At 42.3% G+C, this 16,605-nt stretch overlaps 1 protein-coding gene across 1 annotated transcript; it reads right to left on the bottom strand.

The window, feature by feature from the left end:
- Nucleotides 1-2,811: 2,811 nt before the first annotated feature.
- LOC139381306 (NADPH oxidase, EF-hand calcium binding domain 5) lies at nt 2,812-14,774 on the bottom strand. Its single transcript, XM_071124761.1, has 16 exons — nt 14,655-14,774; nt 14,188-14,338; nt 13,642-13,852; nt 13,044-13,284; nt 12,594-12,747; nt 9,132-9,304; nt 7,585-7,767; nt 7,248-7,380; nt 5,868-6,010; nt 5,532-5,723; nt 4,673-4,717; nt 4,331-4,455; nt 3,956-4,040; nt 3,656-3,755; nt 3,231-3,397; nt 2,812-2,943 (listed from the first exon to the last, which is right to left on the bottom strand). Exons 1-16 carry the CDS (start codon nt 14,772-14,774, stop codon nt 2,812-2,814), a joined length of 2,355 nt encoding a protein of 784 aa, XP_070980862.1.
- Nucleotides 14,775-16,605: the final 1,831 nt, after the last annotated feature.

Raw genomic sequence — 16,605 nt, forward strand, 5'->3', positions numbered from 1 at the left:
CCAAACTATGCTTTAGACAGGTCTATACAGACAGACTTGTTTTGGATTGGCATTCTGGATAGTTTTATAGACTGTCGGTTACAACAAATAAAACCATTACCACTTACAAAATACAATGTTCTTATATAGATCCATATTCACATACTATAAATGTTTCTCGAACATTTAGTCACTCTGTTCATAATATCATATAAACTGCTATGCTATGCATTTATAATAATCATAGTTTAGTTTATTCATGTTGTACAACATTGGCAGCTAAAAGCTGAATTGCAGTGAAACCTAAATAAACAAATACAATGTAACTACCAATAATATAACAGAAATGTAAATCTAAAATTAATATTTATAATAGCTATCAATAATACACTATTGAACAGAAATGTAAATCTACACTATTTACATGATGTAAATTACATACAGTGCCTTCAGAAAGTATTCACACCCCAGTAAGTCCACATTTGGTTGTGTTACAAAGTGTGATTAAAATTGATATAATTATTATTTTTGGTCAACAATTTATTCAAAATACTCCAATGTAAAAGTGGAAGAAAAAATACTAACATTTGTAAAAAATATATAAAAAATAAAAAAAGAATGGAAAAAAAATCACAAATATTTTTACTAGATAATTATTCAACACGCTGACCCTGATGTTAGAATCACCTTTGGCAGAGATTATAGCAGTGAGTTTTTATGGGTAAGCCTCCAAGAGCATTGCACACCTGGATTGTACAATATTTGCACAATATTCTTTTAGAAATTATTAAGCTCTGTCAAGTTGGTTGCACCGTAACTAGGCCACTCAGGAACATTCAATGTTGTCATGGTAAGCAACTCCAGTGTATATTTGACCTTGTGTTTTAAGTTATTGTCCTGCTGAAAGGTGAATTTGTCTCCCAGTATCTTTTGGAAAGCAGAATGAACCAGGCTTTCCTCTATTTCTTTATCCTGAAAAAGTCCCCAGTCCTTAACGATTGCAAGCATACCCATAACATGATGCAGCCACCACTATGCTTGAAAATATGGAGAGTGATATACAGTAATCTGTAGTATTGGATTTGCCCCAAACATAAGACTTTCAGGACAAAAAGTTAATTACTTTGCCACATTGTTTACAGTATTACTTTAGTGCCTTGTTGTACATGCTTCCTTCTTTTTACTCAAATAGGTTAGTATTGTGGAGTAACTACAATGTTGTTGATCCATCCTCTTCAGTTTTGTTCTATCACAGCCATTAAACTGTTTTAGAGTCAACATTAGCCTCATGGTGAAGTCCTGAGTTAGGAAGGACATGTGTATCGTTGTAGTGACTGGGTGTATTGATACACCATCCAAAGTGTAATTAATAACTTCACCATGCTCAAAGGGATACTCAATGTCTGCTTTTTATATTTTTACCCATCTACCAATAGGTGCCCTTCTTTGCGAGGCATTGGAAAACCTCCCTTGTCTTTGTGGTTGAATCTGTGTTTGAAATTCACTGCTCGACTGAGGGACCTTACAGATAATTGTATTTGTGGGGTACAGAGATGAGTTAGTCATTCAAAAATCATGTGAAACACTATTATTGCACACAGTGAGTCCATGCAACTTATTATGTGACTTGTTAAGCACATTTTTACTCCTGAATGTATTTAGGCTTGCCATGACAAAGGGGTTGAAGATATTTCAGCTTTTCATTTTTAATACATTTGTGTAGGGCAGTGACAAAAAAAAAATCTAAATTGTATCTATTTTAAATTCAGGCTGTAATAAAATAAAACGTGGAAAAGGTCAAGGGGTGTGAATACTTTCTGAAGGCACTTTAGTTACATAACATAGAATAGCTATACGTTTTATAAAATTGTAACGTTAGTTTGATATGTTCTATATTTCCTATAATAATGGACATCTTCTGGTCTTACCCAGGATGCAGAACAATCACTACATTACTTAGGCTTACCCATTTATCCCTTCCACCAAGGTGCATATTATGCTGTATTTTGTATCTTAACAACCTTCCATGAAGATTTAAGCAGAAACATCAAATATATCTACTACAATACATCCAATACAAGCACTGCTCCCGAGTGGCGTAGTGGTCTAAGGCTCAGTGCTAGAGAACTCACTACAGACCCTGGTTCAATTCCAAGCTGTATCACAACTGGCCATGGTTTGGGCGGCGCGCAATTGGCCCAGTGTTGTTTGGGGTAGGCTGTCAAAATAAGTTAAATAAATAAGAATTTGTTCTTAACTGACTTGTCTAGTTAAAAAAAAAAACATCACATCCATTGGCAACAACACATAGTTAAGAGGTACATTAACTGTGTATGGTGTGAACATAATTTCATTCTCTGTCACAATGTCTGCCATTTAGTATTTGTGCTTTGGAATATGTGTTGGTTTAAAGCAAGGTAGATCCATTTGAATACTAAATGTGATAGAATATACAGTATAAAGGCCCACATTATACTTCTTGACCAAGGCAAGCATTAAGGGCAGGCACGCCAATGGTCCTATCGGATCTTTTTTTTATAGCACAACTAATTGGTATGTTTTCAAGGAGGGCGGTGTGTTTGAATTCAGAGGACCACTGGTTCGAGCCCAGTAAGGGGGCAGGGACAGTGGAAGAAGCAAAGATGTTAGCAGCATACTGATTGTCGGTTTCACATACTTGGGTTGGCAACGGCATAGTGCGGATTCAGCACGAGATAGTGCTTGTGGACAACCAGCCTGTATGGTACAGAAACTGTTGACATAGATCAGCACATAGGTGTGTGGATTTAGTTGAGGGTGCTGATGTCAGTCAGGAAAAATGTTGGACAGTCCTCAAAAGTTCTCCTTGTAGAAGTTGAATCCAAAGTGCTCACACTGGGCCTTGATGAGTTTAGCCAGTGCAGGGGCTCCACAGTAGAACACATGAACCTTCCCTTTCTTCTCCTCTGCCACTTTCTGGAACACCTGCGGTTGATACACGTGAAAGAAGAGGACATTTTCAATGTACGGAGGTTGGACAGGACCCACAAGCTTGCATGTCACCGAATCACGACTCATTGCAGGTTTTTCCTGACCACCTAACCTGACCAGGGAAAAACTCAGGGCCCTTATAGCCAACAACGAAATAAAACAGAGGCACCCCATACCGATTTAGAAATGGTGCATCTCTTCAAGATTAGCTGAAAAATGCTCTATGAGCTTTATAATGGACAGGTACAGATATATACAGAGATACAGTTTGACATCCATACCTTCCCCCACTCTGGCCTCCCTGGCTGTGTGCGGGTGCGAAGGCCAGTGATGGAATCCCTCTTTTCCTTCTTGGCCAGGAGGTCTAGTGCCATCTGCAGGCCGATGGCCTTCATGTCATTCTTGCTGAGGGCAGAGGTCATGTACATGTGCATCTCCAAGAAGCGGCCTGAGGGTTCAAAAATCGAATCAAACTTTATTTAAAGTGCATTTAAAATTGTAACCACTTTACAGTGAAAACAGTAATAAGATAGATAACTTAAACAAAAGGCATTTACACATGTGCCTTACACAGAGAAACACAGGAGTGGAACAAACGTTAGATTTGACGCCAAACACACAGTGGTGTTTCTCTTATAGAAGATCTTACTCTTCCTTTCTTTGTCCTCCCTCCATCTCTGTATCTTTCATTCCTCCTCTCACTTACCCTCTGGCTCTTCGTCAGCCTGATCCATCTCCAGTTTGGTCAGGAGGCTCACAAACCACTCAAATGATTTCTGGTCTCTGTTGATCCAGATAAAGTCAACCTGTAGGAGAACCACAAACCGAGTGTTTAACAAATGTTTACTATAACTAATATTTTTTTAGCCTGGTCCCAGATCTGTTCATGATGTCTTGCTGACTTGGCCACAGGAGTATGCAAGACTGCACTAACAGATCTGGGACCAGGCTAATAACTTCAAGCTTTCAGGCCCAATGGGCATCTGTCATCTGCAGTGGGTCTTACCTTCCTCAGTTTCATCTCACTGTCCTTGATGTTCTCACACCACGAGTAGCTGCAGTTGGGACAGTTCTGTTTCCTCATGCGATAGCTGAAATAGAAATCAGAAGTAAAAATGCAAAACTCAAAACTTTATTGCCCACACCAACCAAAGTTGTTAGGAAATTGACTTACAGCAGAATATGCAGGAACATTTTTAGTTATTAATAACCATAGTATTGGGCTAAGCTTTAAGAAACGTAGACATTGGCGCCATAATCATCATTGTAGGATTATAGCTTGCACCATAGCTCGGGTTACTTGGGTATTTCATTTGATGTATACTGTAGTGCTTTTAAATTCTCGGTGTTTCCATTCCAGGGCAACCTAGCATGTACTTACTGGTACATGATGCTCTGTAAGATGGAGGCGAAAGGCGTGATCCCAATACCGGCACCGATTAACACCGCGTGTTCAGAGGCAAAGATCTGTCTCGTCGGAGTCCCATAGGGCCCATCCACGAAGCACTGACAGACAGAGATACAGACACAGAGTACATTCAAACCTAATGTGAACGTCTAGATAGCTAATAAGATAATGACATATCACCTTGATGGTATAATGCTTCATAACTTGTTATAAGCCTTTTATAATGTCTTAAAATAGGGTTAGTAATATGTTATGTATGCCTATGTACATTATCAACAATTAAATGTTACAGGAGCAGGTTGAAGTCAAACTCACTTTGACGTTGCAGAACCTGTGGTTTTCACTAAGCTTGGCTGTGGTCTATGTTGGTCGGGAGGAACAAATGGATGAATCATCAGTTTTAAAATAAGTAATAAGATGTTATCATAATGCATTACAACAGTAACCCAGTGACCCAAACTCCTGTACTGTCAGACCAGGGCCCACATTCCTAAAGCGTCTTAGTGTAAAAGTGCTGATATTGGAACAGTTTTGCCTTTTAGATCAAAATAAATAAAATGATGTGGACATGGGGGACCTGGGCTCGTATTCTTAAAGCCTCTCAGACTAGGAGTGCTGATCTAGGTTCAGGTCCCCTCCTTTCCATATAATCTAATTCATTATGATCTAAAAGGCAAAACTGATCCTAGATCAGAACTCCTGCCCTGCGACCCTTTATGAATATGGGCGATAGATTGCAAATTACTGTTTTATATCTTTACTCTTTTATATCATTATATCCTCTTAGTATGAATAGATCCTCAGAGACTGAAAGTAGTGTTAGGTTCAAGCTCTTTGTGTATGAGAAGTGTAATTATTTGGTGGATTGCAGTGGACTGTAGGAATGTGTCGTCCCATTAACTCAAGGCTTCTCCTGATTGATAATGTCCTGTGATATGGACATAGGAGCACGGAGAAATCCTGGGTGATGGAAAAGTACTGAAGTACATCTTTGTGGAAAGTGAGGGGTTAAGAGCTAAGGGTATAAGTTGACACTGCACTGTGTTGAATATATGCGTTCAGCTGTACATCTTCGCTGAGTAAACATTTGAAACATCACTCAGAGTTTCAGCTCTTTTGTATGATAAATATCTTTATTCTATGTTGCATATCTTATAAGGGGCCCAGATCATACCTCTCTGAGTTGGGGGCCTTCTCCTCTCTCTGCTTGGTTCTGCTGGTCTGGGTTGGGCCCCTGTGGCCCTGGTCCTGGGCATGGTCCTGGCCCTGGTCTACACCCGTTTTGTCGATACAGGGTTAGCTCGATGGCATCGTCCTCGTTGGAGGCCACCGTCCCGTTGCAGTTCGCACATTTAAACAGCTCCTCCTGCAAGAAAATCTAATGATTTAGCCCACTCCCATATTCCAGGGTCCTACTTAATTGTATTGTTTTGACTTTGTGTATGTAGAATTGTATTGTATTGCTAACAGAGAGAATTATAAGTAGTGGGCGAAAAAGAAGGTAGAGAACCTGGGCCCTCCTCTGGTGCCGTCTGTCCTTCAGGCTGGCGCTCAGTCTCTTGGTGCTGACCACCTGGCTGTCTGGCTGCCTGAAGTACTCATACAGACGATTGGTCCACTGGCCCATGGAGCGGATATGCAACCACAGAGTATCTTTTCAGAAAGGGATGTGCAAGCGCAGACACACTCCATTGAGTTGTATGGAAATGTTCATGGATGTCAAAGCTGCAACTGGACCATGTGTGCACGTTTGTAAGTTTAGTTTAATTTGGAGGCAGAAGTTGCCTAGAGGTTAGAGAGGCAGACCAGCAGCTGGAAGTTTGCTTGTTCAAGCCCCGGTCTGGGACACAGAAAAATGGGAATGGAAAAGAACTGGCAGATGGAAAGCTGCTGGTGTCTGATCCCATGTACAATTGCTCTCCATCCTCTGAGGCTGACTTGTGGGCGTTAGGAACGGCAGAAGATAAATTCCCGTTCTAACTAATGAACAATAAAGTTACATTTTGTATTACATTCTAGTTTAGAGAGAGTGGGGAACTGGATGTAACACAGTTTTTAGACAAACTGAGTGTACCAATGTCTATATGAATGCATCTGCCACTATATTGAAGCTATTGGACGCCGTTTATCATAGCGCACTGTGCTTTATTACGAGCGACAGGTTCAGTACACATCATTGCATTCTTTACCAGAAAGTAGGCTGACCCTCTTTGAATACGTAGATCGATTCAATGCTCTCTTTTTATTTACAAAGCTCTCTTACATAAACTTCCTGTCACACACTGACCATAGTTTGCTTTGTATGTTCTATGTTTTGTTTGGTCAGGGTGTGATCTGAGTGGGCATTCTATGTTGGATGTCTTGTTTGTCTGTTTCTGTGTTTGGGCCTGATATGGTTCTCAATCAGAGGCAGGTGTTAGTCATTGTCTCTGATTGGGAACCATATTTAGGTAGCCTGTTTGGTGTTGGGTTTTGTGGGTGATTGTTCCTGTCTTTGTGTTTGTTACACCAGATAGGGCTGTGTTTGGGTTTTTCACATTTCTTGTTTTTGTATATTGTTCTATTTTCATCTTTATTAAAGATGTATAAAAAATAACCACGCTGCGTTTTGGTCCGCCTCTCCTTCAACAGAAAGCCGTGACACTTCCGCCATACTTAACATAATTTAGACTGTATGAGTTAACATACTCGGTTTCAGGGGTGGCTAACAATCTACAGAGTTCCCTGCAACTATATGTACTGGGTGCCTCTCGGGCAATTCAAATGGTTGATTAGGAACCTCTTTCTTCGAGGAATGTGATTGTTTCTCTTAAGTATGTTTTGTGATCTTGTATATTTGTATTGGTCTCAAATGGGACTCCCTGCTAAAAGGTTAAATTAAAATAAAAACCTGGCTGCTCTGGGGCACTGCTGATGGTGAAAGGATGCCACTCATACTTTGCGATGTCTGGAATGTTGATGTAAACATAGTCCCCTGGTTTGAAGTGGAAAAACTGGGGCCGCTTGATTACCAGATGGGTCACCTGCAAGTAACAGACATTTTTCAACACTCTCAGGGGGGGGGGGGGGGGGGGGGGGGGGGGGGGGGAATAAAAAATGGTCTCTGAACAAAAATGAAGACATGAACTGCTAGGCTAACAGAGCCATCTACACTCTGTCCACACTGCACAATGCTAGTTGACTTTTCTCGCCTTATAGTAGGGTTGGTAGGTTGGAATATGATGTACCTTAGATGGCAGCAGGTTGACCTCCACGATGTAGAGGCCTCCCATGTGAGAAACAGCAACGCCCACTAGTTTCTCCAGCAGGAAGATCACACCAGGCACCACAAACCACTTCCAGAAGTTGGCACAGTGCACCACCAGCAAAGCCCACACCCACACATAGGACAGATGGGACCAGTAGAACACCTGGGGAAACAACACACAGAAATAAGAAAAAATTGGAGTATTTGGGTGTAGCGATGGAGGGAGCTCGTGTACGTGAATGTACAGTGCCATGAAAAAGTATTTCACCCCTTTCTGATTTTCTCTATTTGTACATATTTGTGATAGTGAATGCTATCATATCTTCAACCAAAACCTAATATTAGATAAAGAGAACTGACAAATAACAAAAAAATGAAAACTGTTTTTAGACATTTTCGCAAATGTATTACAAATAAAAACAGAAATACCTTACTTACATAAGTATTCAGGCCCTTTGCTATGAAACTCGAAATTTAGCTCAGGTGAATCCTGTTTCCATTGATCATCCTTGAGATGTTTCTACAACTTGAGTCCACCTGTGGTAAATTAATTTGATTTGACACGATTTGGAAAGGCACACACCTGTCTATATAAGGTCCCACAGTTGACATTGCATGTCATAGAAAAAATCAAGCCATGAAGTTGTAGGAATTGTCCGTAGAGCTCCGAGACAGGATCGTGTCGAGGCACAGATCTGGGAAAGGGTACCAAAAAATGTCTGCAGCATTGAAGGTCACCATGAACACAGTGGCCTCCATCATTCTGAAATCCTTGATGAAAACCTGCTCCAGAGCACTCAGAACCTCAGGCTGGGGTGAAGGTTCACCTTCCAACAGGACAATAACCCTAAGCACACAGCCAAGACCACGCAGGAGTGGCTTTGGGACAAGTCTCTGAATGTCCTTGAGTGGCCCAGTCAGATCCCAGACTTGAACACGATCGGACATCTATGGAGAGACCTGAAAATAGCTGTGCAGCTATGCTCCCCATCCAACCCCACAGAACTTGAGAGGATATGCAGAGAAGAATGGGAGGTGTGCCAAGCTAGTAGCGTCATACCCAAGAAGACTTGAGGCTGTAATCACTGTCAAAGGTGCTTCAACAAAGTACTGAGTAAAGGGTCTGAATACTTATTTAAATGTGATATTTCTGGGGTTTTGATGTCTAAAAACCTGCTTTTGCTTTGTCATTATTGGGGTATTGTGTGTAGATTCATCCATTTTAGAATATGGCTGTAAAGTAATAAAATGTGGAAAAAGTCAAGGGCTTGAATACTTTCCGAATGCACTGTATGTATACGATCACGTGTCTCTCATATGCGTGGGAATACTTGGGAACAGATTCACAAAATGTTAATAAATTGGAGCTGATTTGCTGGTGTTTTTAATCTTTTATGTCCAAATAAAATGGTTTGCCAGTTGGAGAACCCTGGTGTATACCATGCGTATCCCGTACATAAGACTAATAAAACTTCAAAGTTTGTATATGAGCGCCTGCTAAATTACTAGCTAGATTGTCAACTGTACCTCAAAATGTCCGCTGCGGCGGACAAAGGTGCTGGAACAGACCACCATTAGACAGATCATGATCTGTAGCACCATGCCGGTAAGGGATGCAGAGCCCTGCACCCAGCCAATCCCTGGCCGAGTAGTGAAAAGGTGCTCCCACAGGCTGTAGCTGCTGTTCTGAGATAGGTGTACTGAAGGAGGAAACAAAAGATCAGACCATGTTACTGTAAAAACACTTTGTGAAAACTGCTGATGTAAAAAGAGGTTTATAAATAAATGTGATCGATCAGTTGAAAGCCACAATACAGCACCACCTTAGACCAAGGGCAAGATCAATCTAAACATAAACATGCTGTTATGTGTGGTTCCACAGAGGAGGCTGGGGGGAGGAGCTATAGGAGGACGGGCTCATTGTAATGGCTGGAATGGAATAAATGGAACAGTATCAAACACATCAAACAAATTACCATTCCATTAATTCCATTCTGGCATTAAAATGAGCCCATTCCACTATCAGTCGTCCCACCAGCCTCATCTTGTGTACCCTCCAGTCTAGAGACATCATTCAGGGATGCAATTACCAAAACATTAAATTGAAACCAATAAATGGGTTGGTTGTTTAGCAACAAAACCATCACGTGCGCAACTATGGGGCAAAACAGACGGGGTTGGCTTAGATTGTTGACAACATGTAAACTATATTTTGTCTTCAAATGTTTATTGAAAACATAAATACATTTGCACAATGCACAAAGACATAATTACTGTTGTTGGTTACCTAGCTAACGAATTTGAGCCATATTATTTAGTGTTGACATGAAATAAGTCAAAACACCTCAAAACAAGACATGGTATCAAGAACAAGATACAACTAGCGGAAACGAGCCACCTACGATTTCCCATATGGCATCTTCTTGTAATTGTTGCTAGCTATCTGACCGTTCAAAATCATAACAAAGCATGATTCGTTTTCGTGATTTTGTCAGCCAACCCATCTAAATATGTGTTTAGGTGAGGTAATAAGTATTGATATGGGAAACATTGATGTGTACTCAGTCTTATTAAACACATTTGGCATTCTAATTATAGCCAAAATATAGTACCAGTCAAAAGTTCGGACGCACCTACTCATTCTTTATCTTTACTATTTTCTACATTATAGAATGATAGTGAAGACATCAAAACTATGAAATAACACATATGGAATCATGCAGTAAACAAAAAAGTGTTAAACAAATCAAAATATATTTTAGATTTTAGATTCTTCAAAGTAGCCACCCTTTGCCTTGATGACAGGTTTGCATTCTCTCAATCAGATTCACCTGGAATGCCTTTCCAACAGTTTCGAAGGAGTCCCCATATATGCTGAGCACTTGTTGACTGCTTTTCCTTCACTCTGCAGTCCAACTCATCCCAAACCATCTCAATTGGGTTGAGGTCGGTTGATTGTGGAGGCCAGGTCACCTGATGCAGCACTCCATCACTCTCCTTGGTCAAATAGCCCTTATACAGCCTAGAGATGTGTGTTGGGTCTTTGTTCTGTTGAAAAACAAATGATAGTTCCACTAAGCGCAAACCAGATGGGATGGCTTTTCGCTGCAGAATGCTGTCGTAGCCATGCTGGTTAAGTATGCCTTGAATTCTAATCACTGACAGTGTCACCAGCAAAGCACCCCTACACCATCACACCTCCTCCATGCTTCACGGTGGGAACCACACATGCGTAGATCATCCATTCACCTACTCTGTGTCTCACAAAGACACGGCGGTTAGAACCAAAAATCGTCAGACCAAAGGACAGATTTCCACCGGTCTAATGTCCATTGCTTGTGTTTCTTGGTCCAAGCAAGTCTCTTCTTATTATTGGTGTCCTTTAGTAGTGGTTTCTTTGCAGCAATTCAACCATGAAGGTCTGATTCACACAGTCTCCTCTTAACAGTTGATGTTGAGATGTGTCTGTTACTTGAACTCTGTGAAGCATTTATTTGGGCTGCAATCCGAGTTAACTCTAATGAACTTATCCTCTGCAGCAGAGGTAACTTCGGGTCTTCCATTCCTGTGGTGGTCCTCATGAGAGCCAGTTTCATCATAGCGCTTGATGGTTTTTGCTACTGCCCTTGAATAACTTTCAAAGTTATTGACATTTTCTGGATTGACTGACCTTCATGTCTTAAAGTAGTGATGGACTGTCGTTTCTTTTTGCTTATTTGAGCTGTTCTTGCCATAATATGGACTTGGTCTTTTACCAAATAGGGCTATCTTCTGTATACCCCCCTACCTTGTTACAGCACAACCAATTGGCTCAAACACATTAAGAAGGAAAGAAATTCCACAAATGAACTTTTAATGCACACCTGTTAATTTAAATGCATTCCAGGTGACTTCCTCATGAAGCTGGATAAGAGAATGTCAAGAGTGTGCAAACCTGTCATCAAGGCAAAGAGTGGCTACTTTGATTTTTTTTTGTTGGCTACTACATGATGTATGTGTTATTTCATAGTTGTGATGTCTTCACTATTATTCTACAATGTAGAAAATAGTAAAAAATAAAGAAAAACCCTTGAATGAGTAGGTGTGTGCAAACTTTTGACTGGTACTGTATATACTACACTGAACCCCCCAAAAAATGCAACATGAAGCAATTTCAAAGATTTTACTGAGTTACAGTTCTTATAAGGAAATCAGTCAATTGAAATAAATACATAGGCCCTAATTTATGGATTTACACGACCGGGAATGCAGAAATGCATTTGTTGGTCACAGATACCCTAAAAAAAAGTAGGGGCGTGGATAATAAAAACCAGTCAGTATCTGGTGAGACCACCATTTGCCTCATGCAGCGTGACAAATCTCCTTCACATAGAGTTGATCATGCTGTTGATTGCTGCCTGTTGAATGTTATTCCACTCCTCTTCAACGGCTGTGCGAAGTTTATGGATATTTGCGGAAACTGGAAGATGCTGTCGTACACGTCGATCCAGAGCATCCCAAACATGCTCAAATGGTGACACGCTTGGTAAGTGGCAGATCTAGAACATTTTCAGGTTCCAGGAATTGTGTACAGATTCTTGCGACATGGGGCTGTGCATTATCATGCTGAAACATGAGGTGATAGCGGCGGATGAATGGCACAACAATGAGCCTCAAGATCTCACCACGGTATCTCTGTGCATCCAAATTGCCATCGATAAAATGCAATTGTGTACATTGTCCGTAGCTTATGCCTGCCCATACCACAACCCCACCGCCACCATGGGGCACTAACTCACTAACAGGGATGTTAACAAATTTGTGCACAAAATTTGAGAGAATTAAGATTTTTGTGCACATGGAACATTTCTGGGGCCTTTTATTTCAGCTCATGAAACAATTGTCGCAAGGCTTAAAAATATTTTTTGGGACTGGTTCACTGCATCTGGGAGAGGGAAGGTGTATAACATGTGAGTGTTTGTGGTTTAGAGCGTGTGTGTTCCTTCGTACCAAAGTTCATGAAGTGGGCAGTGGTGTGCACGGTGGAGAAGGTGACAATGGCGTAGCCCACCATCTGATGCAGCAGGATGTTCTGGTCCAGGGGCAACACCCTCACCACCCAAGTGGCCCGCAGCCAGGTCAAACAGCGCCGCAGCATTAGCACCTACACGCATTCACATGTAAACACGTATACACACACACACATACACGGATACACAGACACAGTCAATGCAGAAAGTCTAGTGTTGCTAAGGGAAATGTCACAGCTGCATGTCGATGTCTACCTCTTAACACCAATACCCTCATGAAGGCCTTCGCCGAAAACGTGCTGGTTTAAAAGATCGACGTATCAAGCAAACATTCATTGTCCTTAACGAGAGTTGCTGAATATCTCTTCATCTCTATCCACCAAACCACATTCACCCCCTCCCTCCCCCACTTCCCCACTATCTCCCTCACCATGACAAAGGTACAGTTAAAGTTGAGGCACTGGCCGCAGCCCTTGGCCACCATGTACCAGAATCCCCCCTCTGCGTTCTTCAGCATGGCGGTGATGAACAGCAGCAGGTTGAGGCAAGTGTAGGCGCACAGAAAGAGGAGCTTCCGGCTGTTGTTGTGCCAGTACGCTGGAGTCAGGTAGCGCGGGGTATGCCGCCCCTTCTTCTGCTCCAGGCCGGGAGGCTTCAGCCAGTTGGCAGCGCTAGGTGGTGGAGGAAATGGAGGGCCCATATTTACAAAGAGTTTCAGAATAGGAGTGCTGATCTAGGATCTAGGCACTTCGTCTGCGGTAAAGATCATTCTTTGGGGACATATTGACTATGTCGCTGAGATACAGAGTTGGAGAACAGACACGGGACTACAGAAAATGTCACAGGGCAAAATCTTATGCGTGTACGGACGTGTGAGCCTTCCTTATATTTTGCATGTTTGATACATTCTGGGCATGTTCCCTGACAAAAATGAAGCATATTCTTAAACTTTTTAGTCCAGGGCTGGGCTTCATTTGTGTCTGGGAAACCAGCCCCCGTGTTTAAACATGTTAGCTGTGCCTTGAGACCTGATGGTGAGGTTCTCCATAACCTCAGGGAAGTTCTCCAGCTCGGCCTTGAGCTCCTCGAAGGTGATGGAGCCGCTGTTGTCCTTGTCAGCCGACTCGAACAGAGCCAGGGTCAGGTCGTCCAGCTTCTCCTCTGGCAGGGAGATGGCGCTCTCGCGCAGGCACGACTTGAGCACCGTGCGCAGCTCGTCTGGGTCAATCGAGCCACTGCCTGCAGGCCAAGAGAAATCCTTGTCAATAGTCTGTTGCAAGGTGATGAAAATATAGGCAGCTAAGTTGGACGCAATAAACTGCACGTCCTAAAGGTGAGTCAATGTGTGGAGGTTTCACTGACCATTCTCATACATCGGTATATATAGCATACCAAAAAAGTGTAGATGTTTTATTTCACTGTGTGTTTTAATGGTGGATAATGCACACATTTTGTCTTCACAAGTAACACTTGCAAGCTTGGTCACAGATCTATGTGTGTCGTCATGCCAACTCCTGGTCACTGGCAATTGTCAAGACTGCACAAACAGATCTGGCACTAGGCTAAACACATACCATCGACGTCATAGACCTGGAAGAGGAAGCGCAGCTTGTCCGTCTCGCTGCCATGGATCAGCAGGTCCAGAGCCTCCAGCAGCTCATCCAGACTGATGGTTTTGCTACCGTCAGAGTCAAACAGCGCAAAGAACCGCTCCGCAAAGAAAGACTGCAGAAACACACACAGAATCACACAGCACTGACTTCTATGGACAAAGTAAGTACAACTCGCATACCGTACATAATCCGTGAAGCACAATCCCTTAGAGTCAGTGGAAGTTAGACATTGAGACGGTTCATTTTTGGCGGCTCTGTATGTGAACCTTCACGTATTTGACGTTATTGCACTGTACCCCCTACCCATCCTACCCCGGCCCTATTTGAGCTTATTTGTCACAAAAGAAACAAGCAACAAAATACATAAAACCTCCCCCAAAAAGTTTGGGGACAGTGACAAATCAGTTGACCCTTGAGCCCTGACTCACCTCCTTGACCTTGAGGGCCGTTTTGAACTCCTCCAGGTCAATTTCTTTGTCTTCACCCGCGATGCTCTCAAACTGCTTGGTGACCCACTCCAGCCACCGTGCATCCTCATCCAGACTCATGGTGCTGCTGGGATGGTAGCCTTCTTACACTCACCACCACGCCTGCTGTAATGTCAACACACAAAATAACCTACATAAGGCCACGGCAAAAAGGGAGCTTTAAAGAGGGAGAGGCTATATAGACACGCCTGTTGTCCAAATTGATGAAGTATGTCGCACAGCTGAGAGTTGAGTGTGAAGACAAATAAACTCAGTTCAGTCAGTTGTCCTGATCCAGTGGTGCTGATGAGCCCTTCACAGCTAGTTTATGATGGCTAGCTGGCAACAGCAGCATGGCGCTAATTACGACTTGTTAAAGAACGTGATGTTTACTTCGATGGGCGAAATAACTTGTAGTATTGGTCTTCATCTGGATTTAGACACTATCTCCAATTTGTTCCATCCTACTTGATTTTATTTAGAGCAGGACAGCAGCCTACATAATAAATAACTTGTAATACTGAGAGTAACCATCTGGATGTCACTGTGATAGTCTACACTGCTCAACGGGGAGAGTTTGCGCTACAGTCAGGCAACACATCATGGGGCACAGTGTCCTTTAGCTCCTGCTTGCCTCAGTAAGGCGAGGGAAGTAGCTAGATAGTGTAGCCAATATCCGGCCAGGGTGATGGCTAAAGCCCATTTATTGCAGTGATTTTCAACAATTACTCTGATAAAAATGTAATGATTTTGTACAGTCCCAAGTCCCAGCTTCGTCTCCACTTGACTCTCCTTGCATGACAAACATCATCAATTTGCGCACCAGGCGTGTCTGTATAGCCTCCCCCCTTTAAAGACAATGGCCGGGTTGAAGAGGATCAAAGCCATATTATAAACCGGGTGGTTCGATCCCTGAATGCTGATTGGCTGACAGCCGTGGTATATCCGACCGTACACCACTGGTATGACAAAACATTGATTTGTACTGCTCTAATTACGTTGGCAACCAGTTTATAATAGCAATAAGGCACCTTGGGGATTTGTGGTATATGGCCAATATCCAATGGCTAAGGCCTGTATCCAGGCGTTTCGTCATGCATAAGAGCAGCCCTAAGCCATAGTATATTGGCCACACACCACACCCCCTTGGGCCTTATCGCTTAAATGCATCACGGGTAAATTGTGACTGACTGACCTACAAATAATAGTGAGTAGTTATTTACAATGCAAGGTTTTTTGCAGATCAGTCCGTCGGCAGTCGCCCGCACTGTTGGCCGCAATGTCGAACAAGACCAATGTGAAAGAACGTTTCCAAGTCAGCTCAGTTTGGTTGAGGTCAGCGCAGTAATGTGAAAAGGGTAATCATTCGTGAGACATGGCTCTATAGAAAGAGTACAGCTCTAGAAAGAGTACAGCGTGACCGAGGTTGCCAGGGGGATGTCAGAGCCTCTAATTAATGACTTGCATCCTGGTCATAAGTAAACCACTTACCTCTGTTGTGGAGTTGAATGAATCCCACTTCTTTACAACACACTGTAGATGGTCATTTGCAGTAGAAAGTTGACTTTGTAAAGGTAAAAAGTACACTTGACTCCCAGGATCTGGTCGAAGTAAAAGTTTTAATACAGAGCTTTTCGGAGTACAGATAGTTATGTGAAAATGGAAAGGCTAATAGCACCAGAGACTAAGAAAATTTGGATAGCCCCAAAGCATGGTGGCTAAAGAGCAAATTATGCTTCTGAGTATCAAGATTGTATAGTCATTCTGAAGGACGTAAACATGCATCATTACAGACGTTGGTGGATATGAAGCTGATACAACTATCAATTGAACAATGAGAACGGTGAGACATCTGTTACATTGTCATGTTTCCTACTGAGAGTAATGTCACAGATGAATGGGGAAACCTTTG

Source organism: Oncorhynchus clarkii, chromosome 2 (genome assembly GCF_045791955.1).
Source record: "Oncorhynchus clarkii lewisi isolate Uvic-CL-2024 chromosome 2, UVic_Ocla_1.0, whole genome shotgun sequence".
Classification (NCBI taxonomy): Eukaryota; Metazoa; Chordata; class Actinopteri; order Salmoniformes; family Salmonidae; genus Oncorhynchus; species Oncorhynchus clarkii.